The sequence below is a fragment of the Harpia harpyja genome, chromosome 1 (assembly GCF_026419915.1).
Source record: "Harpia harpyja isolate bHarHar1 chromosome 1, bHarHar1 primary haplotype, whole genome shotgun sequence".
In the NCBI taxonomy this organism is placed as follows: Eukaryota; Metazoa; Chordata; class Aves; order Accipitriformes; family Accipitridae; genus Harpia; species Harpia harpyja.
Window position 1 is genome coordinate 3,682,501 of NC_068940.1, and position 26,112 is coordinate 3,708,612.

At 37.3% G+C, this 26,112-nt stretch overlaps 1 protein-coding gene across 2 annotated transcripts in view; it reads right to left on the bottom strand.

Annotated features, from left to right (window-relative positions):
- ATP9B (ATPase phospholipid transporting 9B (putative)) overlaps positions 1–26,112 on the bottom strand; it is a 172,807-nt gene that overhangs the window by 69,340 nt on the left and 77,355 nt on the right. For both annotated transcript variants that reach the window (XM_052802752.1, XM_052802684.1), the window contains exons 9-11: positions 22,677–22,757; positions 14,466–14,541; positions 8,973–9,049 (exon numbers count right to left, since the gene is read on the bottom strand). In XM_052802752.1, the coding sequence (XP_052658712.1) occupies positions 8,973–9,049; positions 14,466–14,541; positions 22,677–22,757 (234 nt within the window). The remainder of the gene's footprint in view (positions 1–8,972; positions 9,050–14,465; positions 14,542–22,676; positions 22,758–26,112) is intronic.

Genomic DNA, 26,112 nt, shown 5'->3' on the forward strand with positions numbered 1-26,112 from the left:
GCCGCTTTGGCTTGCACGGCCTCGCGGGCAGAGCGTTAGGAGGTTGGTGCAGTTCTAAGTCATCAGACAAGATTCTAAGTATCATCAGAGAAGCAGCACCCTTTGCCCCTACCCTCTCCACCTCCCAGCAGCTGCATTTCCCCACTGGCATGATTAACTCCGAATGGCAACAAAGCTGTAAGGAGCAATGCAAGTGAAAAAGCAAACTCCTGCAAGCGATTAGCAGCAGTGGAGGCAGGAGCTGAGAGGAAATCGCCGTCGGGGACTGCCTCTTTTAACAGCTCACTGGGATACCCCACACAAGCCAATTACACAAGGAATCTCCCTTTTGCATTGTCTTCTGCAGAATGGTAAAATTGCAAATGGTTTCTATATTTTACCAAAAAGCATTCGTTTTAGCCTAGCTCACTACAGGTAAAATACATTGTATTTCTGGTGAATAAGCAACAAGTTGTTGCTATTCCGTAAGTTAATCTATTTTAAGAGTTGCTCAGACTGTTTTGTGAGATTAATCTATTCTAGGGACTACTGCAGAAATGGTGTACTCCACCCTTGATCCTTCCTCAAATACTGGCGTGAAATGACATTGAGCTGCCGAGCCAAATTCTAACATATTCACATTTAAAACATACTAACAGAACAAAATCCAAGCAACTTTTAATGGGAGCCTCCAAAATGGGAAGTGATATATCTCAGAACATCATCAAGTAAAATTCTGGGTGAAAACCACAAAAATTTAGGACTCTGAGTTAGACATGGCTTATGGCTAGTCATTCACATTCTGGAACATATAAATTTTTATCCTCCTATACTCTTATAATAGGGAATGAATTTAACATTGTAGGAATTTTATAGCTATGAATAAATTCTTGGGCTTAGCAACATCAATGCAAGAGTTTGCCACTAACTCTAAAATATACAGTAAACCCAGAAATTTACCCAGAGTACAGTGAGAATTCTTTCTCACTACTGAAGAGCCGTTCCCTTGCTTGTTTTGTATACTGTTATACAACAATGATTTTGGTTAGAACTAAATTGTATATTGTTGCACATACTTGGCCTTGCAGTAGGATTGTAAACAGAAAGTGGTACCAGGTGAAGTAGAAATGTTGATTCAACATCCATGTCCCAAGTAGCACAGTACCATAACATAGTACACAGACAATCTCTTAAGTACTGGAGCAGCAGTTAGGCTGGGTGACTCAGACGCTGCATAGCAATGCGGCGCACCATGCTAAATTATGTGTAGCCAGAAAAGACCTATCGCATGACTTGGTATACCAATTGCATAATATGTTTAATTGTTGTTTTCAGAACAAATTAGAAGTTAAGGCACAGGTTATTCTGGGACTTTAACTTGTGAACTGATAGCAGGCCACATCATGGAACAACTTATTTTCTAGCCCAGGGACATAACAGCAAAGTAGATAAGCAAGTGATGATCTAATATTAGTTTCCAAATGCCAAAGAAAATACATTAGGATCAAGCTTGCTCTATGGCTACAGACATCATGTGCATGCAAACCCAGCAACAGCAGTATCTGAGATATAACAGTACTAAAAAACACTAAGTTATATGAGAAATGAAGACCAATACTTTAAACTGTCCACTCTCAATTACTGTTTTTTTGTTTGTGGGGTTTTTTTCTCCCCCTCTTTGATCTCTTGTGCCCCCGTTTCCTATTTGTAGTATTACCATTTTATTACTTTTGGAAAGAAGAATGTAAAGAAGAAAAAGTATTAAAAAAAATATACACTGCTATTTAAGAAGCACAGGTAATGTGGATAAAAATGCCCTACCAAGTCGCTGAAAAGAAGTAATTGCAAAAGTTGTAGAGCGTGCTGTAAATAAAATATAGGAGTGTGCAAAAAAACCCTGGTACAACATACTAGTTTGCATTAACTGAATTCTGTCCACATATGCACTTGAAGTCAATAAAGACTTTCAGTCTTATTGTGATTGTTTTAATATAGTGGTATAAAAATCTAGTTTTCTTTCAGTTTTCTATATATGAAAGAAAACTGAAAACCTCAGTTCCTTTATGTGGAACTATGCTTTTTCCATACCAGTCATCTGAGGATTGAAACCCCACTTCCACACTTTTGCTATTTCAGTTAATGGAGTTACTGGTAATGCTAGTAGGTAGACATTCTTTCTGGCTAAGAGTGAAGGGGACAGAAATTTTGCTTTTGGTTTGCTAAAACACTGCTGACTGTTTCCAAGCATCAACATTCCTGTTCTAATCCCAGTTTTGGAAGAACAAGGGTGGCTCCTCTGCCATTCGGCCCTTTCTTTCCAAACTTTTCCGAAAAGATGTCTTTTGTCCTCCTCCTTACCTAGCACTATTCCATCCATCTCACTGAGACGCTCTAAACTTCGGGAGAGGCTACTCTATTTTCCATCTTCTGCTACTTTCCTTCCTTTGCTCAGACATGAGAGCACATGGAGAGAAAAGTGCCAATACTAAATTACACGTATCTCCTCACAGCCTCATCTCAACAATTCTCCCGTACACCAAGAGAGGGATTCTCATACTTCAAGGGAAGCTGGTGGTTAAGCACTTCCTTGGACAGTGTCGTGGTTTCAGCCCAGCCGGTAACAAAGGACCACGCAGCCGCTCGCTCACTCCTCCTGCCCCCCTCCGGTGGGATGGGGAGGAGATGGAGGAGAGAAAAGGAAAAAAAAAAACCAAAACGGAACCTCGAGGGTTGAGATAAGGGCAGTTTACTGGGACAACACACACAAAAAAGAGAAGTTACAACAACAACAACATCGGTACTAATGAAAGAATATACAAAAAGAGTGATGCACAGTGCAACTGCTCACCACCCGCAACCCGACGCTCCGCCACTTCCCCCACCGAAAGTCGAGAGAACTCCCCCCAGCCCGCTCCCCATTTATATACTGGGCATGATGGCACATGGTATGGAATAGCTCTTTGGCTAGTTCAGGTCGGCTGCCCCGGCTGTGCCCCCCCACCTCCCAGGTTCCTGTAAAAATTAACTCTATCCCAGCTGAACCCAGGACAGACAGAAGCTCTGGGTACAGGGGACAAATGGAGTTTGGGGACTACTTACTACCTGTAGGTGACAGCTTTCTCAATTTATCCCATACAAAGAGGAGTTTTTAGGAGGATTAAGCACAGCAGACCATACTCCAATAAAAAGGGCTACATAAACCCCTTTCTTCTTATAAATCCTTGAAATTTGTCATTAAGAGCCACATAACAGTTTCCAAGGTTCTGCTTTTATCCTAGACCCTACAGGCATACAGCCATAGAAAGCCATTCTTCTCAAATAGACTATGAGCATCAAATTATCAATTTAATAAAGAAAAACATGCAAGTGAAGTTCCAGGGCCCTTGCATAACAGTGTAGCAGCAGATTAAAGTCCATTTCGAAGGCCCTTCTGAAGCTCTTCAGGTAACAGCAAATCCTTGTGTTATCTGACAGGGGATTTCATGGGGCATTTTCTTCCCTCGGTCTATACCAACATGCAAGGTTCAGGATGTGATTCTACTTCTGTTATGGAGAAGACTGGTGGCATAGTACTGAAGAGCTATTAATGTTAACACAGGCACTCATGAGCAGAAATGCAAGTCGGACTCATGAATGTCAGCCTTTGAGGCGGAACAGATAAGAATGGCTTATTAATGCAACTACGAGATGTTGGACAACCAAATTTAAGGATGTTCAAAAATGTGTGGCAAGGCAGGAGAAGCATATATTTTGAGTATTGAAAATGCTGTGCTGAACAGGTAAATTGGTGAAGCGGTATCAATTTCTGGGAACACATGAATCTGCTCCAGTCACTCTATTTCACTCCAAATGAAGAAGTAGATGGTGGGGGGGGTGTCCTTTTTTAGGAAATACTTTTCAAAAATTATTCTCATAAAATGGGGGAGAGGGGACAAGCATAGAGAAGCCTTTTAAATGTAGAGAAGTAAATTTGGCCACAAAACACTAGGAAGAGAAGTTTGGGGTGGGGGAGTGGAGAATTGATTTTGCCTCAGTTTACCAAAATAGAAATATTTTTTTATTACTTCAAGGCTCACCAGTAAGGCCATTTTCAAATTACCAAGGGCAACACACACACAAAAAAGGAAAAACAATACCAGTTCTTAAATTTTCATTTGTTTAAAAAAAAAACACCAAACAAACAACACTTACAAAATCAGCAAAGCACCAACCACAAGACATGTAGTATTTAGCTTTCAGGCTAGTTAAGAATTAGGGAAAAAACAATATTACTGTTTTGATGAACACTGAATGGTTACCATGAAGTTTTACTTCTGATGTTAAAACATAACAGATGTAGAATTCCATAATATAAGGAAAAAAAAAAAAAGTGTTTTGAATGCTGCTTGTAAGGATTAGCAACATAAAAACTATTTTTATACTGATCTGAAGCACAATAGGCAGATTACATGCTGTAGCTCCTTTACAGAGGCTACTGATTTCTTAGGAGTTCTATTTAAGATAATTTCTACTCATTTTGATGCATTACTGTGTACATTCTGAGTGTGTATATATATTGCACAGTCCAAATAATTTTAATGTTTCCGTCTTAGTTCACAAAATACATTCTCTCAAATTTATTTCTGTCTCCCTCCAAGTATATTGTGTTTTTTTAACTTTACCCCCAAAATCTGTTGCCACTGATGGAAACAGGTCACATATGCAGAAGGGCTGTGCTACCAATCTTACTTTTTATTAAGACTAAAACTGCAAAAGCAATTCTAAATTTAGATAACAAAAAACTATTCTGTACTTTAAATAGGTAAGAATGAGAACACTGCAAAATGCCAGACAAAATAAATAAATAACCTCAGTTTGTTAATTTCCCTCTTGGTTAATTAACACCTATAAATGACCTTTAGCACTGACAAGTCCAACTTCATCCAGAAAGCCAAGGTTTAAGAATATCTATCCAAATAGGATTGATTACTGATTACAGCATTGTGAGGAGCACAATTCAATCTGATTTTTTTTTTGTTGTTTTTTTTTTTAAAGGCTGGAACTGCATTCCTGAGTAAGCTGATGTGACTGCCAATGAGGTAAAATGCAGAGAGTCATTACACTATAATAATGTTGATGTTACCATTTCTACATTTATCTAAAGCACAGAACATATATCATTTTAGACTGAAATTAAACCTTGTCAGAAATAATTTTTCTTTATATTGTTTGGAATTAAAAACATATTGAATTGATCCATTAAGAAAATTCTCTTCTCTCTGTCTTTGTGTTTTTCAGACCGTGTCTGCATCCTTAGGCAATGAAACAATTTTTATAATTGTAATAAAACAACAAAGTGTTGACTTTAAGTTAAGAAAATTGTTGCTTGAATGACTAAATACTTCAGCAAACACAATAAATCCTTCTAAGTTTAACATACAGATAAACCACATGCTTGAACAGGTACATACATTTCACTATTTTTCACGTGTAAGTTTGCTTAAACTTATTTCAGTTTTAGTCTTCTGCTCAGTGTTTATAGAGCAGGTCTGCACTTCTGAATTTTAATATTGGTTTAGTCAAAAAGCATCTACCCTTAAGCAGGAAAGCTAAAAAATTTCCATTAGAAAAACCCAGTTTATAGTACAAAGTACAGCAGTAATGTTATACTCCAGCAAGAAATACAACTGAAGCATCTCTCTGTATTTCAATGAAGAGAGGAATGATAAAAGAGTCAAGCCCATGTATTTCTTGCTTATTTCTGGACATAGAAGTTTCAGTTTGGCAATGTAAATTGAGAATCCTAGATCTCAGTGTTTGCTTTCTCCCAAAGCCAGAAGACACAAGCATCAGTGAACTATATTCCCAACAAGAGCATATCAACACATTCTACCGGAAAATCTCTGGAATATTATTTCTATTTGTTTTCAAAGAGCAGCAGAGAGAGACAGTCTGCCATTTAAAACCAGTTCCAAATAGTATTTGGAACAGTTCTGTTCTAAAGCAGAAGAGGGGGCAGACTTATTTCCTCTTGAGTCTACAGCAATTTCACAATTGATCAATTTAATTTCAATTTTGTTTCAGCGGTTAGGTGCAGATTTTATTTTTTTTTTTTAATGTTTGAATCTTTAATCTCTCAACTGTAACATATCTTCTAATCTCAAAGACTATTTTAGACTCCCTTTGCCCTCCTTTTGGCTTCTAATGCTACATACCCTATCCAACATGTAATCATTATTGTCACGCTTGAGAAAACAGAGGATTGCCCCTCCCAAATACACAGAAGAATGAACTGCTGCAAGGCTAACCAGCACAGAATACCACTTACGGACAGTAAGGGTCTTATCTTACAGAAGGATGCAAACCAATCTCACCCCATGGTAGAAGATACAGTAAGATGTAGTTTTAACTCTATCTTTCTGTGGAGTAAACATGTTAAAAAATGTTGATCAACTATTTTTTTTACACTGAAGTACTGCATTTTATCACTTACTCATCTGTGATAGCCTTAAGTGTTTTTCTGTTTTCAGTTCCCAGTTCCATCCTTACTGGTCACGTTACTTGTTGGCTACTGCTTTAAACAAGGATGCTCAGTCCATAGAGAGAAAAAAACCCATGCCAATATCACTATTGAGCAACTGGTACACACAAGACTCATTCACACATTTACAGAATAATTTCAAAGACAGTTGATGCAGAGTTGATGCAGTTGGTTTAGAAAACGGGCTCTAGAGAAAGTCTTCACCTGCTCAGTGTAAGATTAATTTTTAAATTTTTGAAATATTCTATAGAGCAACTACCAAGGCAGAGAAATTTAGAGCAGGTAATTTTACATATACTATATTAAGCCTCATTCTGCACATTTAGTAGATTCCTATCAGCTAACTATGGCACAAAGAACTAAGCACCTCCGAGGAACAAATGAATATACATATTTAGAATACCGAGCAACTTAATAGGTCAATAACTCCTTGAAAAGCCTTTGGAAAACTAATGAGCACAGTTTAGTTATACAAGCATCACCTGTTTTATCAGTGGCAGATAAAATGCTATTTAAAAGCATGATTTCTAATTAGAATAGAACAGAATAGACTATTTCAGTTGGAAGGGACCTGCAACAATGATTGACTTCAACTGCCTGACCACTTCAGGGCTGACCAAAAGTTAAAGCATGTTATTAAGGGCATTGTCCAAATGCCTCTTCAACAGTGACTGGCATGGGGCATCAACCACCTCTCTAGCAAGCCTGTTCCAGGGTTTGGGCACCCTCTCGGTAAAGAAATCCTTCGTAATGTCCAGTCTAAACCTCCCCTGAGTTGTTCCTAAGCTAATTATTTTAGATAGTGTTCATATACTGATAGTGCAATATATGCCAGATAATATTTCGAGGATTTGGCTCTGTTAGTTTGTGTGTGTGCATGAGTACATGTAATAATTTGCTGCTTAGTGCTTCATGAAAATTGGAAGTTTACTTGGATTCCCACTGTAGATGAAAGAACACAGCTCTTAATTGTTAGCAGCTGTAACATTAAAGTATTATGCAAGCAAAGGTGGTACATGTATTGTCATAATAGCAAAAAACACGCTGCAGCTTGTCAACATGCTGCCGGATCTCTTTTTGTAGGTTTATCATCTGCTACTTGATCTTTTGCTGACAAAAATTTGGAGCAACTATTTCAATATTAATAGTCATTTTGAAAACATCAGGAAAATTTTAAACAATCCTTTTACCCTTTATCATAGTCTTCTGTGTGAAATATTCATGCAAAAAAAATTTTAACAAACTTTTACTAAAAATAATACACCTCCAGAATCTGTTGAATTTGGGAAAAGCGTGTTACATTTATGCATACTCCCCTAACAATTTACTATATTAAATAATTTCATTTTAAACACCTGTGAGAGTTATTTATTAGTCAGAAGTTGTTCAGAATTCTTAGAGAAAGATTCTGTTACTAAAGGGCTCATCTTTGTATCAGATGGAATAGAAGATTCCATCCAAATGGAATAAACATTCTGGTTCCATTTTACTCTATTATTTTAAAATATATGTTACAAAAATTAAAATAATAAAAGGCCATCTTAAGCCACGTACTGGTGCATATCACCTGTCTCTGTCAATGAGACATTTAAAAGCATCTCTTTATTAGAAACACAAATCAATACACTCAGGGGACTGCAATAACTGCTTCAAGCAATTTGTATTATCATTTCATTCTTGATGTTCCTACGCAGAGCAACTTATTATGAATGGCGTGAAAATAGCAACCTGTCACAATTGATTTTTTTCTAAATCTCTTCCTCTTGCAAGAATTTTTTCCTTTCTTAATATAATTATCTTCTTACTAAACACAGGTCTAGGTTGTAAGATACAGCCTACAACTAAAGTTTCATTTCTTTATAATTGAGGGCCCTCCAGAACTCATATTAGAAACATTACTGATGAAATGAAGAGCTATTTGCTTTGTTTTGAACTGAAAGAACCTTGTCGAGAGGGAAGTACCCAAGCTTCTGATAACTTTTCAACAGACAAATCTCTTGACAATGTTTTCATTGCTTACAAAAAACCCTGGAAGAACGTTCTGTTTACTGACTGGAACCTCAGTTATCTTGCTCTACTGCCTCTGGGAGCCCGAATAAATTTTAGTAGTCTGTTATAAACATTCTTTAAAACTACTGTGTAACTTTGGCCAAATACTTTACAGTAGAATAATCTGAGAAGTGGGAATTCATATTTAGCTGTGAGATAGAAGTATAAAAGTCTGAAGATGCACATTTTTACTTCAAAGACAAATGTTTCCGTTAGTACCTGTAACTCTCCTAGCTAAAGGAAGAACAATTTTACTTCTGAAATGAGACTGAGGCAGAATTCACTTCTCATACCGAAGTTCAAGTCAGTCTAGCACACACAAAATACATCAGAGTAAGAGCTTGTAGATTTTCAGTTTTAGATATATCTGGTTTTAAGTTTTATGAAAACAAAAGTAGGAAATCCCACAGTAAGGCTAACTTACCTTATTTTTTGGATTGGACGTGTTCATTACACTTCGAGTTTCCTTGCCTGTGTAAATGACAACACCAATTACAGTTCCTGAAAAACAAACAAACAAAAAGTAAAAGAGGTGGCAATCAGTTAAGAGAAAATTTGCCTGAATTAAAACTTGCAGTAATTTACAGACCCTCAAACAAATCAATTGTATGAAAAAGCCCAAACATTTATGCAACGTACACAGTATTGTGAATGCTGTTTTTCAGAATTCTCTATGAAGGATCATTATAACTTCTTTAATTAACATCCATGAAACTGACAACATGCTTTCCTTCTTCTTAATGGAAACAAAACTTTCAATGTAACTGGTTAAAAACTTATATTTGAACTTAAAATTGTCTCCAGCTGTTTTCAGAAGTTAACACAGCATAAAAACTGCCCTTCACAAGGAAAACAAAAATGAGTACAATGGTGCTGAACACAGCATACACAAATTGCCCGCTATCTCTGTCATCTATAATGATGTAAAATCTAGTTCACCCAATTGATTTCTTTGATAGAATCCCATAGAAAAATATTCTCCTGTTCATTAACTTATAAAAATGATTCCCCAGTTCCAATTATCTTTTAGTCAATTTGTGCTGGATGGTATAGGAAAACTGGCTTTGGCATCACTAAATAAATTTTTATATTAAATAAAAATTTAGGTTTTTATTAATACGCCACTATCACACTTTCTAGCAAAACCAAACCCCTTATTTCTATTACTTTTTCAAGTGACCTGAAACGTCCTTATGGCAGCACAACCAATAATGTGATATTTTTGTTGTCTTTATGCTATAAAGAACTAATTAACATAACTTGTCAGAAACACCCTGCTCAGAAAACTTTAAAAACTGTAGAAGTATTACACATTCGTCTGACATTAAGTGACTTAATTTGTCTTTGGCAATCAGGAAGACGTGCAAGATCTGCTATTACTACCCTTGCAGTGTAATATGTCGTAAAAAAATTGAAGGAATACATGATGAAAAAAGATGACAGCTAAATATGTTGGCATTAAAGAAAGGAAGTTTCATTTACTAGAAAATGAGAATGCAAGTGAAAACTTTGAATCCACATACAAAACATCAGTGATTACACATTACATCTTCTGGACAATTAAAAATCAGTTTTTCTATTATTTTCCTCTCCACATTAAAGCTTTTTCTATAGACTTCCCTTGACATAACATTTTCACCAAAGCTAGTTTGGCTCTGCTGACAGTTCCACATGCAAATCTGCCCCTTAGTATATAGGTAACATGCCCCCAGCACAACCCAAATTCCTCCTGGCTTTTGTAAGACAATAGTTATTGATCCATAATTTCTGAACTCTTTCTACTGGTCTCCAACCAATGCCCGTATCCCTTTGGAACACATTTTGGAGTGATCCTCTGAGCTGATCTCTGTTCAGTGGTCAGAACACACTGGACAATATCCCGAAGGGAATCCCCTCCTGCACACCCTAACAATCTCTGCCTTTGTAGCTCCTTTGTTCCGTAAAACTTGGGGAGGACTTCTCCATTCCAGCTGGCACCTTTCCACTAAGTTTCACCTGGCTAGGCTGCTGCAACTCAGGAAAACAAGCTGTCCTACTTGTCTCATATTTTGCTCTTTGAAAAGTTGGTTTCAAAGGTGAAAGTCAGATAAAATCCATTTTGACTACTGAATCTTGATCATAATTTTGTCTAAATCTGACTGAGCTACTGCTTTTATTTAGGCATTGATCTTTGATTTGAAACTTTTGGGGCTGTTAGTTACTAGCACAACATCACTGGTAAATCTAGGGTTCCTTAGACCTCAATTACATCAGTGTAGCCTAATTTTAGTGTTATGCCACAGTGGTTGAACCAGGGACAGTTCTGGGTTTTTTTACCCACTATTCTCTCTCTCACTATCCTCAGCAAATCTAAGCTTAATACCAGCTGTGAAGAAAGATGCATACTTGCACTAAACTCCACCCTGGCCCACAGTAGAAGGAACTGAATCCTATTGGGGGTTCCTGGAAGCATAGCTGTACTACAAGCCTGGGCTTATTAAAAGCAATGACTCAAGTATTTTTATGTAGGGGCATCTATGCAAACTGGCTCTCATGTAAACTGGGAAACCACTGATTGGGAAGGGCAGAGTGGTTAACGAAGGAGAGAGAAGTTACAGGAGATACCACTAGAATAAACATGTGGGCCTGGAAAAGAGATAAAAAGAGGACTAACAAGAGGATAAAAAGAGATATAAAGAGGACTTGTGCAGAATTAACACAGTCAGGCATACTCTGAATCCAGCGTGTGATCATATTAATTTTTGGTATCTCCCAAGCACTATGTGAACCATATAAATACAAGAGAGTGCTCAAATCAATTAAAATCGTGTGTAGGACTTGGCACAAAATAGTGCTTTTTACAGCTGTGCAGTTATACAAATTGTTCTGGTTTTACCTAAAGTGACTTTGCAAGACTGACACCTGCCAAAATGATCACAAAATTCCTTTAATACAAACTTCCTCCTAATAGATATCTCAGCAGGTCTCTCAGAGTACTGCATTATCTTGTTTAGAGTTTGAACCACACTGATCGTTACAGTAAATGGAGAGCAAAAAGTTAAAGTCCATACTGCAGTGGGCCTTTCGAGGCTTTTTAAAATTTAACCACTGACTTTCCTCTCTCTCTTTCTGAACAGAAATCTACCAAAGCTTTCAATAAACACAAACACCGCAGTCAGTGATGTCATGAACACAAGTGATCTGAAAGACAAGTCACTTAAAGATAACCTAAGAGGTTTTCAAAATACTTAGTGGTTTAAATTATTTGGTTATATTTAAAGTTGTTTCTTCAGTGATAGCAGTTTTTCAAGTTTTCACTAACCAAAGCTTCCTCTCCTTCAGGCACTATTATTAATTCCACAGCAATAATATAGATACTAAGAATGGCACATAAACTCTGTACCTTGCTGCTACCTTTCTGAAATTCACTGAGATGTTGCCTGTAAGTGGAAAAAGTCAGAATATTTTTTCCTATCTCACTTATTAAAGAATAACAAAAGGATGGCTGCATGCTTTGGACTTGAGAGAGGGGCTTTTGATTTCTACCCCTGCCAGAGGCTTCCAGTGTGATCCTGGCAAATTAGTCTTTGTACTTTCTGTGGTTAGGATAAACATCATACACACAGTCACCAGGTCTCTGTCAGGGCTTTACAGCAAGGGGCAGAAAGCACTTCAGATTTGGTAGCAGTAGGAATCTCCATTTAGCTATCTAAGCTATCGATTCTGAGACTAGAACATCTGGGTAGATAATACATATTAGGTGTGACAAAAATGTTTGGCTTTTTTTTTTTTTTTTTTCTCCATTTAGCTTACTGTTATTCTAAGGGGTAAGGAGACATACTAAAACCAAAGAAAGTAAACACCTTCCAAATGTACAAATTTGAGGAATCTCACTCTCCTGAACTTTACCTGTTGATATAAAAAGGCTGTGGAATAGTATATTCTTGAGTTGTTTGACACATGATTTTGCTGAACAAATGTTTTGGTTCCCAAAATTCAAAAAGAAAATAAAAATAGTCTTAAATTATAGCAAATATTTTTCTTATCACTTGTACTGCTCTAGAATAGGCTTTTTTTTTTTTTCCTGTAGAATCCATTATTGTAGTATCCTCCTATTTTCATGACCTTTGGTAATCTGCATTCAACACGTAGTTGATAAGATTCCTTGAAACCTTTATACGCTTACATTTACTGTTACTGATCTGCAAGATGATTGATTTGTGGTCTCTCTCCTCTAGAACTGTCAGGACATCAGCAACCAGAGCTCAAGTTTTCTGAGGTATTCCCCACATAATTCCCCAAACACTTTTCCTAGCCTGACCTTGACCCTCTGTATCACTTTGACAAATAGCAACGGCATGCGTCTTGGAGATAGTGGGCTCTCCTAGCTGATGCAATGTGTTTTATGGAATACATCAAAGGGAGTATCAGGAAATTCAGCACATATTTAATCACTGGAGGGAGGAAAACGCGAAGGAGAACCCCCTCGCCCAGCAATTGCCCTGTATGTCCTTTGCAAAACCTTTTTGAAAATTAATTAAGGCTTTGTATCTGCAACTCAGCTACATATTCCCTTCCTGGGCATCAGTGATGTAGCTCCCTGTCTCCACCCCTGAGACTGATAGCATCAGTCAGTAATAGGTCAAAAGAATAGCGCAGGTTGACCCAGAATGCTTTGTAACAACCTCCAAGGGCTTGGCAAGGGCATAGCATAACTCCAAGAGCAATGCTTGGCTTTGTAACAGATGATGTCCAGGCTGCTTGAAGAGCACGGGAGGAAGCAGCCTTCCAATCTAGGATGCCTTAAAGACTGCCATACTGAAGAGTCTTAAGGTAAATGAAGAAATGTTGCTGGGCAGAACTCTACCCCCTACCATCTGTGTACAGGCTACACACCCACATTCTTGAATCAAAGTGGCAAAGTAATGGAAGATTAAGCTTGCACATAGATACCGAATACTTTTGAGTGAAAAATACCTGCATGTAACAAAACTGTGAGCCTGGACAGTAAGGAGACTGCAGTAAGATGCAAGTGTGGAAACACAACCACAACCCTCCAGCAGGCCCCTCACTGATCTAAGAAGCCTTCATAGTAGGGAGTAACTTTACAAGTTAGATGGAGACTTTTTTACTTTCTTTCCCTCCCTCCATACCCCTCCTCCTCTTGGCTCATGTTTCCAATTGTTCCAATTCCCTATCTTAAATCCTAGCTCCTTTTCAGAAACCATGCTCTCCTGATTCCTTATTCTCAGTCTTTTTGTGCAGAATAACCACAGCCCTTTCTTCTATAGTCCTTTTGACTTTTCTTACATACAGCAAAAATGGAAGAAAATAATTTTCTGCTCTTAAAGAAGAGTTACAATGGCTTAAAGCCTGAATACAGCATCTAGGCGTGAACTCCTTATAATATCTGAAACACATATGAAACATTACTAATATTTAGAACCCATTATTTTAAAGTTACATAACTGTATAACTGATCTATACTTTCTGATTAAGATTTTGTCTGATAAAAGATTTTAACCAACTTTACCTGCAGCATGCAGTATACATAAAAGAAGACTCCTAACAAATGCAAAACCACCCTTGCTTTTCAGCAAGACCCTATCCACAGTGAGCTGAACAGAGCACTTTACAACCTGAAGTTTTAATTAAAACAAAAAGGTCAGTGACTTTAGTGGAGTACAAGGGACAGCACTACTGAAACAGCAAAATTTAAGTAAAAAAAACCCCTATTCAGGAGGATTAAAAAAGGTATGAAAATATCATGAGTAGCATGATGAAACCGATGGGAAGGCAGACAACAGAGGAGCAAGAGATTAATAGACTGCAAGACAAAAATTTTCAAAAGCCATTAATATTTCACACAGCAAAAATAAAGATACACTTCCACAGAAGTTTTTAGATACATTACCAGCTTTGCTGTTGCAACACTTACCTGAAGCAACAACAGTGCTTGCCCATAAAGTATTTTCAATGCTTAGGCTTTCATGAACTGCTGGATCACTGTCTTCCTGTGAAAAATATGAACAGCTAATAATTACATCAACATCACAAATAGAGATAGTTAAGAACAATGCCAAACCACCTGAATAATAATTACTTGCACAGGATGTCTGCATCATCATATCAATCACTGTATAACAGTATTCATTGCACATAGTTTCTTTGTCTGTATACACACAAAAAAATAACTTTCCAAGAAGTGAAATACTGATTGAAGTTCATATTACTTAAACCCAATTATATTCAAAGAACTAAAGTCAATAGTGTTTTAAAAGGAACATATTCTTTTCTTTAGATACATCAAACTGCAGAACAGTTTGCTATACCAAGCAGTTAAAGTGAGTTATGAACACTAACCACCAAAAATGAATACTCTGTTCTCTCTGACAATTTAAAGCATCTGTAATTCATACAGTAAGTTATGGTCATTATCACTTTGCAACCCAAGTGACATCATATCAACTTCAGGGAAGAATATTTAGACTTTCAAAAAGAAACGCACACTTGTGTTGTCTTACCACATACTTACAAAATACATATCCAATGGAAAAATACTTCCAATAGGAAATTACTTCCATGATTATTTTAAACTTTCCTTTTTTTCTCCCTTCTCTCCTCCCAAGCAATAATGGTCCACAGATTGTAAACAGACTTAATCTCTCATAATCAATTTGGAGCATGTACAGATTTGTTACTCATTAGCAGCTGTGAAATGTGCTGTTTACAACTAAAGGAAACTTTAGGACATAGGATAATCAAGCATATTTGATCAAATTACAGATGGTGCTAAACATTTTGCAGGAAAAGGGGGACCACTGATTTACGAAAGTACACAATAAATTATACATAACATCAATAATCAAAACCTACATCCATTTTTCATCTTTATTTTGAAACAACCACCAAGTACAGGACGAGCTGCTTAGAAATCTCTTTTCCTAAAAAAGAAAAATCTCAGACTGAACAGATACATTTTTGTGTGTATTTCAAAAGACCCCCAGCAGGCATATAATAGGATGATGCATGCTAACAGAGAGCTGACCGCAAAGATCCTGTATTTCAGTCAAACAGTGCAACTTCATGGAAATGAATGGGTCAGTCTTTTACAATCATGAACATACAGTGATAGGACACAAATGCAAATACCATACCTGCGATGAATTTAGTATCAATAAATGAAAAAGTTTTTGTATTTTGCCCTCAGAAGTTCCATACAGAATACCTGTTGTCCACAGCAGGACTCCAAATAGCTCCCCCCAAACACTGAAAAAGATAATTTCCCACCTACCACTTACTAAAACTGCAATCATACTGAAGTAATCATTTTTGCATTATGTTGAATTCCAGCACGAAGGCAGAATTTGAATTTTGACAGGAGCATTGTGTTTTAATTAGCCATTAGCACAGAATTAATGTACAGAATTAGAGATACAGAAAAGCTGTAGAATTCAAAGACATGTTCGCTGCTATAGCTTTGCACACCTTTGTAATTGTAACTTTAGATAAGACTAAAGTAAGACTTCAGAACAAAACAGCTATAGAAAAAACACCTATGATTTAATAGTGGGGTAATATTGTAGGTTAATATATCCTACAAAAAAGCAGACAGATGAAGTTCCATAGAGTGGAATGTAAAGCAATGCACACAAAGGAAGAAAACATCCCAACTTCACAAAGCGATGATGTCTGAGCTGATCAAAACTACTCAGAACTTGTAACTACTCAGAAATTGTCATGACTACTTGGAAAACAAATTTTAGGATTATTACAAATCTACCAAAACACTATCTTAATAGTCAAGAACAAGCTAAATTCTTAGAATTACTAGGAGAGAAAAAAAAAGAACAACAACAAATCATGCTACTACAAAGAAATCCATGGTTTGCTCAAGTCTTAAGTAGTAGTTCTAAATCCCTCCTCCCCTCCCCTTATTCCAAACAGAAAATAAAAAGAAATGGAAAATGTTCAAGAAGGGCAACAAGGGTGGTCAATGTAGCTTCCATACTAGATATGACTAAATAAACTTGAACTCTAATGAGGAACATGACAGACATCCATGAAATGGGCACCTAGAAAGGGAGGACAGGTTCTGCTGTCTCTTACCAAAGAAGAAAGAAGTCATAAATAAAGCCAGCAAAACTAAAACAACAGGCAATTGCTGTTCATATATTCATAAAAATATACAATTAACCTGTACAACTCCTTCCTAGCTGAACGTTAAAAGGTTACATATGTTCAAGGGGGGACTAGGGAGGTTTAAAGAAGGAAAATTCATTGCAGGTTACAGAAACCAGCTCTGACTCAGGAAGTCTCACATCACGAGTTGTTAAGAGACAGAATAATCTTCCGAAGAGGCACTACCATCTTACTCTAGTCTTATTCTCTTTCCCAGCAGTCTGCTTCTGGCTATTGTCAGGAATAGGATTCTAAGCTAGGAAAATCTTTTTTTCTGCCTTAGTTTATTCTTCAGTTAGCAGATTTTAAGACAGGGAGTTATGAAACTCTTCCATACTACAAGAAATTGAAAGCCCTGCAGTGATTATGGAGAGCTGACAACACACCCAGGAAAAGTCACTTGTCCAATGTCTACCTGCTGCAAGACTTAAGTGAAATGCCTCCTTTTAGGTCATTCAAAATAGGAAAACATCTAATGAGCTATATCTCTTTCCAGTCATGCCATGCTCATCAACAGAATGGTTTGGCCGATCAGTTAGCTTCTGCTTATTTTATTATGATCCTTTGATGTCTTTATGCCCTCATCTAACATTTTCACCTTTCTACAGTTCATTCAGTTTACCAAATACCACACCTTCTATAGCCAAACAGATGATGCCTTAAAGTTATTTTTCATTTGTCGTAAGTTACTCAAATGAAAAATAAAAAGTCTATTTACGGGTTACGAGTTTAGCTGTTTCACATTATTTTTATTTGCACTTTTGGAGAGATGGTAGAGATTGGTGAAGTAGGGAAGGGACAAGACTCCAATTCCTGAACAAGACTGGGTCTGTCAAAAGGAGAAATGGTTCTGCAAATTTTCTGATGCTACTACAGCTAACAGAACAATATATGTTTTGGGGTAAATGAAATCCATCACTCACTCCAGTAGCAGATATTTGACATACAAAGGCTTCTTTGTCCAGCTGACGAAGTTTCCACTTAAGGTCTGCTGGGCTGAATTTCATTTGGAAGGTGTATGTTTATTGGTCTTTAAATTCTGAATTAAGTTCATTACCAGAATAGCACAGTTCAGTATTGCATTCAAGCTTCATATTCAGGCTCAGTTTTTGAAGTCACGTGCAGTATTGATCATAGCGGTTTAATTTCTCTACAGTTCCTATTCTAGGAAATTAGTCTGTAGCTCTTGCATGTGCAGAGAAAAAGGAACAGATGAGCAGTGAAATAAAAATTGAATATATCCTACTCTCAGTCCTGAATTCATAATAGACCTGACCAAGGATCATGACAAATTTCAAGTAGCCATTTAAAAGGTTTCAAAGCTACAATTTATTAGAAATTTTTTCAGATAATGACAGAGCCCTTTGAGACTAAATACCTAATCCTTGAATGAACCAGTATACCACTTCCCATTTGACCTTCTCTAGCCCTATTACTACCCGACAGGATGCAGCACAACAACCCCCACCAACTTTTGTAGAAAAGTAGAAGAATATGCATTAGTTTAGTTGCATCACTGAAAGAGATTCCTTCCCCACCCCAATCCTACAGTTCATTATCCTTGCTATGTTCCTTTTACTGGTATATGTATTTTAGACAGGGTCAGATTAGGTTCTGCACACATTAGCTCCCTAGTCTGGATGTCTGTCTGGCTGTTAGTGCCTGCCCAAGGAAGGTGAGTAAAAAGGACCTGCAAAACATAATAACATTCCCTTCAGTGGCAACATAAAATTAAGTCAGATTGAAGTGAACACAACCATTGCTTCAAGAGGAATTCTCCAACAGCAAATATGAAGTAAAAAAAATTACCCAACATTCTCTCTACTAAAATACAAGACTTATCCAAGAACACATCTGTATAATTAGCCCCAGGCTAGAGATCCTACTCATAAATGCATACACAATTTTCAGTGCTCACATCTCAATATGTGTTTTTTCCAAAGTACCAACAGCTACATGCAACAGGTTTTGCATCAAGGTAGGTTTTTTTATACATCTGACAAGGTGCTATATTGGAAAACATGATGCCAAGTAGTTCTGTACCATAGGAAAAAAAAAAAAGTTTATTACAGCAGATGAACTAAACTCAAAGGAAACAGTTCTCTGAGATTTCTACTGGAATAAGTAAAATAAGATTTAGGTATATTCCCAAAGTAAATGAAGAGACTGAGGTGACACCAAAGAGCTGCAATATAGGAGAAATTAAAGGAAAAGGTTCTTAAGGGAATGGTGGAAGAAGGACCCAAATTTAAACAAAACCCAGCCAAGATCAAAAGCAGAAGAAAGCATTTTCATGATTCTGCACAGAAGCTGTAAGCAAAGGCTAAATAATACTGGTCATGCCAGTACACACTGATGTAACGCTCTAGAGTACTCTTTGGGCGCCAGCTGGTAAAAGTTGGGTTAAGAACTATGGCTACTTTTTATTCTCTTTCTACAGACATGTGTTTTTCTCGTGTTTTTTCAGAACTGATGAAACAGCTTCCTAATTTATCAATCCTACATAAGAGCATCAGACAGAAGAGAAACTCTAATAGTTATGTCCATGTAAATCCCTGTTCTGTGTGTCACTATTTCAAAACAAGCTCAGCCAAGACATGGCTGATGCCCTGAGAAGAAATAAAACAATCTCACACATTTTCACAGAACACTTTAGCTCATTGTATTGGGTTTGTGTGGCAAGGTTTTGGTAGCAGGGGGGGGGGTTACAGGGGTGGTTTCTGTAAGAAGCTGCTGGAAGCTTCCCCTGTGTTTGAGAGAGCCCATACCAGCCGGCTCTGAGATGGACCCGCCGCCGGCCAAGGCCGAGCCCATCAGTGATAGTGGTAACGCCTCTGTGATAACATTTTTAAGAAGGAAAAAAGTTGGGACAGATGGAAAATGGCAGCCGGAGAGAGGAGTGAGAACATGTAAGAGAAACAACCCTGCGGACACCAAGGTCAGTGCAGAAGGAGGGGGAGAAGATGCTCCAGGCGCCGGAGCAGAGATTCCCCTGCAGCCCATGGGGAAGACCACGGTGAGGCAGGCTGTCCCCCTGCAGCCCAGGGAGGTCCACGGTGGAGCAGATCTCCACCTGCAGCCCGGGGAGGACCCCACGCTGGAGCAGGTGGGTTCCCGAAGGAGGCTGTGACCCCGTGGGAACCCCGCGCTGGAGCAGGCTCCTGGCAGGATCTGCAGATCTGTGGAGAGAGGAGCCCACGGAGCAGGTTTTCTGGCAGGACTTGTGACCCCGTGGGGGACCCACGCTGGAGCAGTCTGTGCCTGAAGGACTGCACACCGTGGAAAGGACCCACGCTGGAGCAGTTGGTGAAGAACTGCAGCCCGTGGGAAGGACCCACGCTGGAGAAGTTCGTGGAGGACTGTCTCCCGTGGGTGGGACCCCACGCTGGAGCAGGGGAAGAGTGTGATGAGTCTTCCCCCTGAGGAGGATGAAGCGGCAGAAAATAACGTGTGATGAACTGACCGTAAACCCCATCCCCGTCCACCTGTGCCGCTGGGGGGTTGGTAGAGAATCCGGGAGTGAAGTTGTGCCCGGGAAGTAGGGAGGGGTGGAGGCAAGGTGCTTTGAGATTTGGTTTTATTTCTCATTACCCTACTCTGGTTGATTTGTAATAAATTGAGTCAATTTTCCCCAAGCTGAGTCTGTTTTGCCCGTGACGGTAATTGGTGAGTGATCTCTCCTGTCCTTATCTCGACCCACAAACTCTTTATTATATTTTCTCTCCCCTGTCCAGCTGAGGAGGGGGAGTGATAGAACGGCTTTGGGGGGCACCTGGCATCCAGCCAGGGTCAACCCACCACACTCATATATTGTTTCTTGGTAGGATGTCCAGAAGAAGGGAGAGGAAGAGAGGAATTAACTTATGCCATTATTTAAGGGCCAGACGTGATCCTTCGCGCATGCCCATGCAAGGACACACACTGCATATAACGCACCAAAATCCATGGAGGACAACGGAGAGTGACTTCATGTGAAGCTGGCAGACATCAATAGAGTACAGCAGAGCTTTAACTCCTCCTGACGTGGTTATGGAGGTGTACTGCAAAAGGTATCTTCTGTCAGCTATCAGGTTTGCTGTGGATATATTTCTCACATAGAAGTACTTAAGAGAAGTTGTTCCCTCATAAAAACTCCAGAGCTGTGCACCTGAGTTTCTGTTTTGTTTTATGGTCATGCACTTTTTGAAATTATCTAAGTTTGTCTTCTACATTGTTAGTACTCTGTCTTCATAATGGGGGGAAAAAAAAGAAAAGAAAAATCAATGTGCTATTACCCTGTCAACCTACCCTTGCAGGAATTCTTTGAACATCAATGCTTAAGTAGGAAAAATGTATGCATTAGCATCACTAAGCACACTATTTTTTTTTTTACTTTAACGTAAAATAGAAATTAGATGCAAAAACTGATTTAGTGTAAGAAGCAATGGCTCACAGCAGAAGTAGAAAGATAAATCAGTAAACAAGTGTCCTAAAACAACATTTCACCACACATAAGGTACATCATTAACAAAAAAGAAAAAAAATATTCTAAAAATATCTACAGTGTGATCCACTGTGAACCAAATCTGAGGGCACTGCCCTCAGACGCATGCACACACAAGTTCAGTTTAAACTGCCCGTCCTACTGAAGCAGTCAAAACAACACATATATAAACCCGAAAGCATAAAATGCAGCAGGGTTATTTAGACATATCAGGGATGCTTGAATCATACAGCTCTTATTACATGTACAAACAGAACCCACAACAGGGAGCAACTGTTTAGTGATGATTTCCCAATGTCTCAATTACACATACCAGAGTTGTTAAAAAGGCTCCGAGGAGTTCAATTTATATTTAGAAAAGCATACACTTAGCCTTTGGGACAGGAATAACATGAATTTTACAGCTGTGAATAGAAGTTTCATTTGGACAATTGGTCAATACAAGGTTTAAGTAAACATTGTTGCTTACAGATTTAGAAGGTGTGGGCAAATGACATTTACTTTGTAGGCAGCATGAACTATATAACTAGTATAAATTGGTCTTCCAGAGCCAACAACCCCAATATCTCATTCATCAGTGTACTTAGAATTGTGAACTGGAATTCCAATTACTGAACAAAATCTATTACCAATTTTAGTCACTTGGGTAAAAAATCCTTCTCTCTACCTCCACAGTAGTTAATTCTCTCAAATTATTTTAGAGCCAAACTATCAAGAGGAATGAGTCTACTAACACTGTTTGGCTAAAATAAACAAAACAATCACTGTATATGCGAACATAATGCTACAAATCTGTAAAGCGACTGAAAAAAAACCCCAAAACATTTTTACTACCTATTAGGACACCCTATTTTAAAGGGTTAACTTTAGCAGGCCACCTTTTGAAAATAACAGGAAAAAAGTCACAGAAATTACTGTATTGTTATTATCATATTTGGTTTTGAATATAATTACAGCTGGAAAAAAAGATTTAATAAAGCCCCCATAAGTAGCTTTTAGTTTTATTTTCCTTTTTGAGATAACTGAACTTTGGAAGTACTAGCTTTCCCTTGAACAGAAATGTTGTTAAACAAGGCACATTTTTATTGCACATAAACTAGCTGTTGCATTGTCTCAGGCTACTCAGTATATTCAACTTGCCACTTTTTTGACATATATGAACAATACATTAGATGCCTGTAGACAAACAATATATACACTACTATACAAATGGTTTCACATAAAAAAATTATAGTGATGTCAACAAATATCCAATTCTCGGATTCTGGTTTTTTTCAGGTATTCTTTCTGTATTAGCTTTCTGCAATACATATTTACCAGGATATCTTTTATATGAAGTATTGCCACAGCGGGAACATGGAAAAAAAAAAAATACTGCTGTAAAGCTAAGGAAAGATATGATGCAACTTTGACACTAAGTATAGGTTTCACTTACACTGAGAAATGGAAAAGAGAAGCAGAACTATGTTTACATACGCTACTTACCCGTGTGAAGGTACCCTCAAAACTGTGAATATCCAGCTGTGGCTTCTGAGCATAAACATAAGCATTGATTGAAAAGAGATCCTGTAAAACAGATTAAGGTACTTACTATTATTTACACTTAAATTTAATCACATATTTTGAAGAATCTTTTAGTGGTAAAGATTCCACTTTATGACCCCCACTACCCCACCCCAAGTTAAGTTCATGAAATTTTTACCCAACTAAGAAACATACTGTTTTTTCAGTACATCTTACTATAAAGGAACCAGATCCAAGACGATACTCTAAAAGCGTTGATAGTTCAAACACTAAACTGTTTTACATTTATAACATGAGTTAGAAATTTTAACTAATTTATTTCCTCTTGACAGCCCCAATTTAATTTATAATAGCATAATCTTAAAATATTTTCCATATATTTGTTCTTCTAAAAATAAAGGGGGGGGTAATGAAACTGAAAACAAAATACTTTTCCAGCAAGGACAAAGCCAACTGAATACAAGAGGAAACAATGAAATTGATTCAAGTTCTCTTTAAATACTCAAGCACATCTGCAGTCAACCCATGAGAAAAAACCCATCAGCTTCAAGAAAGCCTGGATACATCAAGAGGATTACTCAAATGCTTAAAGTCAGGGATACGCTGAAATAGTCTGATAAAATTGGGTCTGATATACATGGTACTACTACTCATGACGGCAAAGAACCCATGAACATTCCTACCCTAAAACTAAGAAGAATAGGAGACTCTTAGATACTACAGTAGCAGGCTCTATAAATAAATGGCAGTATGGGATATACTAGGGGAAGAAAAAAATTAAAAATCTGATGATTGTTAGATCTTAAGAGCTGTCCCTAGAGGCCCAGGGAGGATCACTTTAAAATTCTGAAACAATTATTTCGTGAGGTAATTGTTCTGAAACATCCACCTCCCATAGAATACCGCAGACTAATTGTTAAAAACTGGATACAAAGGACTTTCTTTTCATCACAAAAGCAAACCTTTTGGTGCTTTTACGTGGTCAGGACCAACAGCAGCTAAGAGACTTCAACACAAGTAGACCACTCATGCATGGATCCCCAATCCAATTTCTACTCTGGAGAGGAGCAGCTCCTTGACACTAAATCTCAGTTGATCTAAGAATCATAACCTCTGATGAAATGCAAGAGTGTCTACCTTCTCACCATATGTAGCACCTAACTATTTGGGTTATCTCCATCCTTTATTACTGGATGAACCTTGCAAAAGGCTCATCAGACACCATCTCTGGGGAGCGGATTACATGGCTACAATACCCTGTTCATGCTATCTTCAAAAGCGGAATTAATTTTACAGCCTCTTTCATGGATGTATAACCACACCTTGGCTCAAATATAGCTATTTTTAAAAGCATGCCATTATTTTTCGTTTATAATTTTGAATTTAAGAAAGAGTAACTACATTTGAATATTACATAATTTGAACGTTACAAAAATTAACTAAAGGTGCAATTGTCCACCTGTGTTAATGTCTTAAAAATCTGACACACGTGTATCCTTTTGTTTCTCTGATAAAATGGTTACAGATTTTTGAATATTTTTTTTTCACTTTTCCAGATCAAAATGAATGGGTTTTTTAAAATCTGTTGTACATTTATCAAACATGTTTGACTTTCATTTAAAAATGTGTAGCTGTATAAATAATGAATTTGTATTTATATTCTGCAGAGAAGAAATCTCTCAATTCATGCCTTGCAAAAGGTATGACACTTTGTATTTCATATGCTTTTAAAAGATGAATCAAATCTGAACATTAACTCTCACAAATTATCTTTATCTTAAACCGTTAGCCATTTATTGTAGTCTTTCACACGAAGTTCATTCATTGCATCCTTGTTCTTCCAACGTACTTTCATCAGGTTCACGAGAAATAATTCATATGAAACTAATACACATGTGGTGTCCTATATCTTCATCATTCACTTCTTTCCAATCTGTTATCACTTACAATTTAGCTAATCCAGGCTATTATGTGCTTTATTATGCAAAGAAAAATAAAGAGTCTCTCAGTAGTGGATAGCACAGCAGAAAACTAATACCACACACATACTCATATACACAATAAAAACTGCTAGTGAAATGTGTCAAGCAAGAACTTCTCTCTTTTCAAAGAATGCCTTAGTGGGAAAAAGGAAGCAGAAATATCCACCTTTTTAAGTATATTAGCATTTGTACAGTAATATATTTTCCTGGTTTCTAATCTTTCTATTTTCTTCTACTGCGATGCTCTTTTTTGCATTTTTAAATGTAAAAATTTCTACCACACTCCTTTGGTGTCTCTTCTTTTTGTCTTTTAGTTCTCTTTTTGTATTTCTGATTTAACACCCAAACTTTCATGTTTTCCTTTTTTTCTTTTTTGAATTTTAACTCTGGAACAAACTCACTTATCTTTCTGAAAAACTGACATCTGCACATTCCCTACACATTTGTGGCATTATTCTGGAATGCTACAAATAGAACTGGCAGAGTATTCCAAAAGTGCATGTTTTTTCCCAAAACTAAAAAAAACATAAGGAAAACCTATGCTCTGAGAGAAATCCAGGGTGGTAGTTGATTGGCATTTCATTCATGACTAGTAGAAAGAAAAGACATACAAGCATATTACACGTGCTCAGTAGCTTTCTGAAGTATTTTTTCATTATTAGGGTGATCATTATTAATTTATTCATTAAAGGGATAAGGACATTTTTTCTGTAACCCAATGCTCTGTACTCCAAATGGACATTATTCTCAGGCCAATAAAATACAGCAGCTGAAGTTTTATAACACAAAAGAAAGAGAAATCCAAAGAATGATACAGTTATAGAAGACAGATTACACATGAACTGCATTCAACAATAAAGGTTACTATAAGAGTACAAAGTTGTTCCTTCACCTAGTGCTGCTTTCCCAGTAGTAGAAGCTGTGCATTTCTCATCTCAGTATCTTGAAAGAAGTCACAATGGTGAATTTAGAAGATGACATCAATATTTGTACATAACACTACATGTAAACGTAACTTCTGCTCACTGAGCAGGAAGAATTTACCTGGTTAGGTTATGTCACTGATTCCCCCTATATAAAACCAGGGAGAAGGGAAATTACCTTAAACAAAGGATTTCATTGTATATAAAAAAAAAAAAAAAAGAGACAACTACTTTTTATTAATGATTTAACTAATGAAGGACTTGATCTTTGTGAAATTCAGCTTCAGTAAAGAATTATTTTCATACTATAAGCATTGAACTGCTGGCTCACTGAAGCCACATAGTTCTACTGATATGTTCAATGGAAACAGTATTCTACATCTAAAATTATGTTGGTTTTAGGAAACAGTAAGGGCAAATGAACTCAGTTATATTCTTACTCAAGGAAAAAAAAAAAACCAAACCTTGGGTAGGGTGACTGTAACAGTTCCA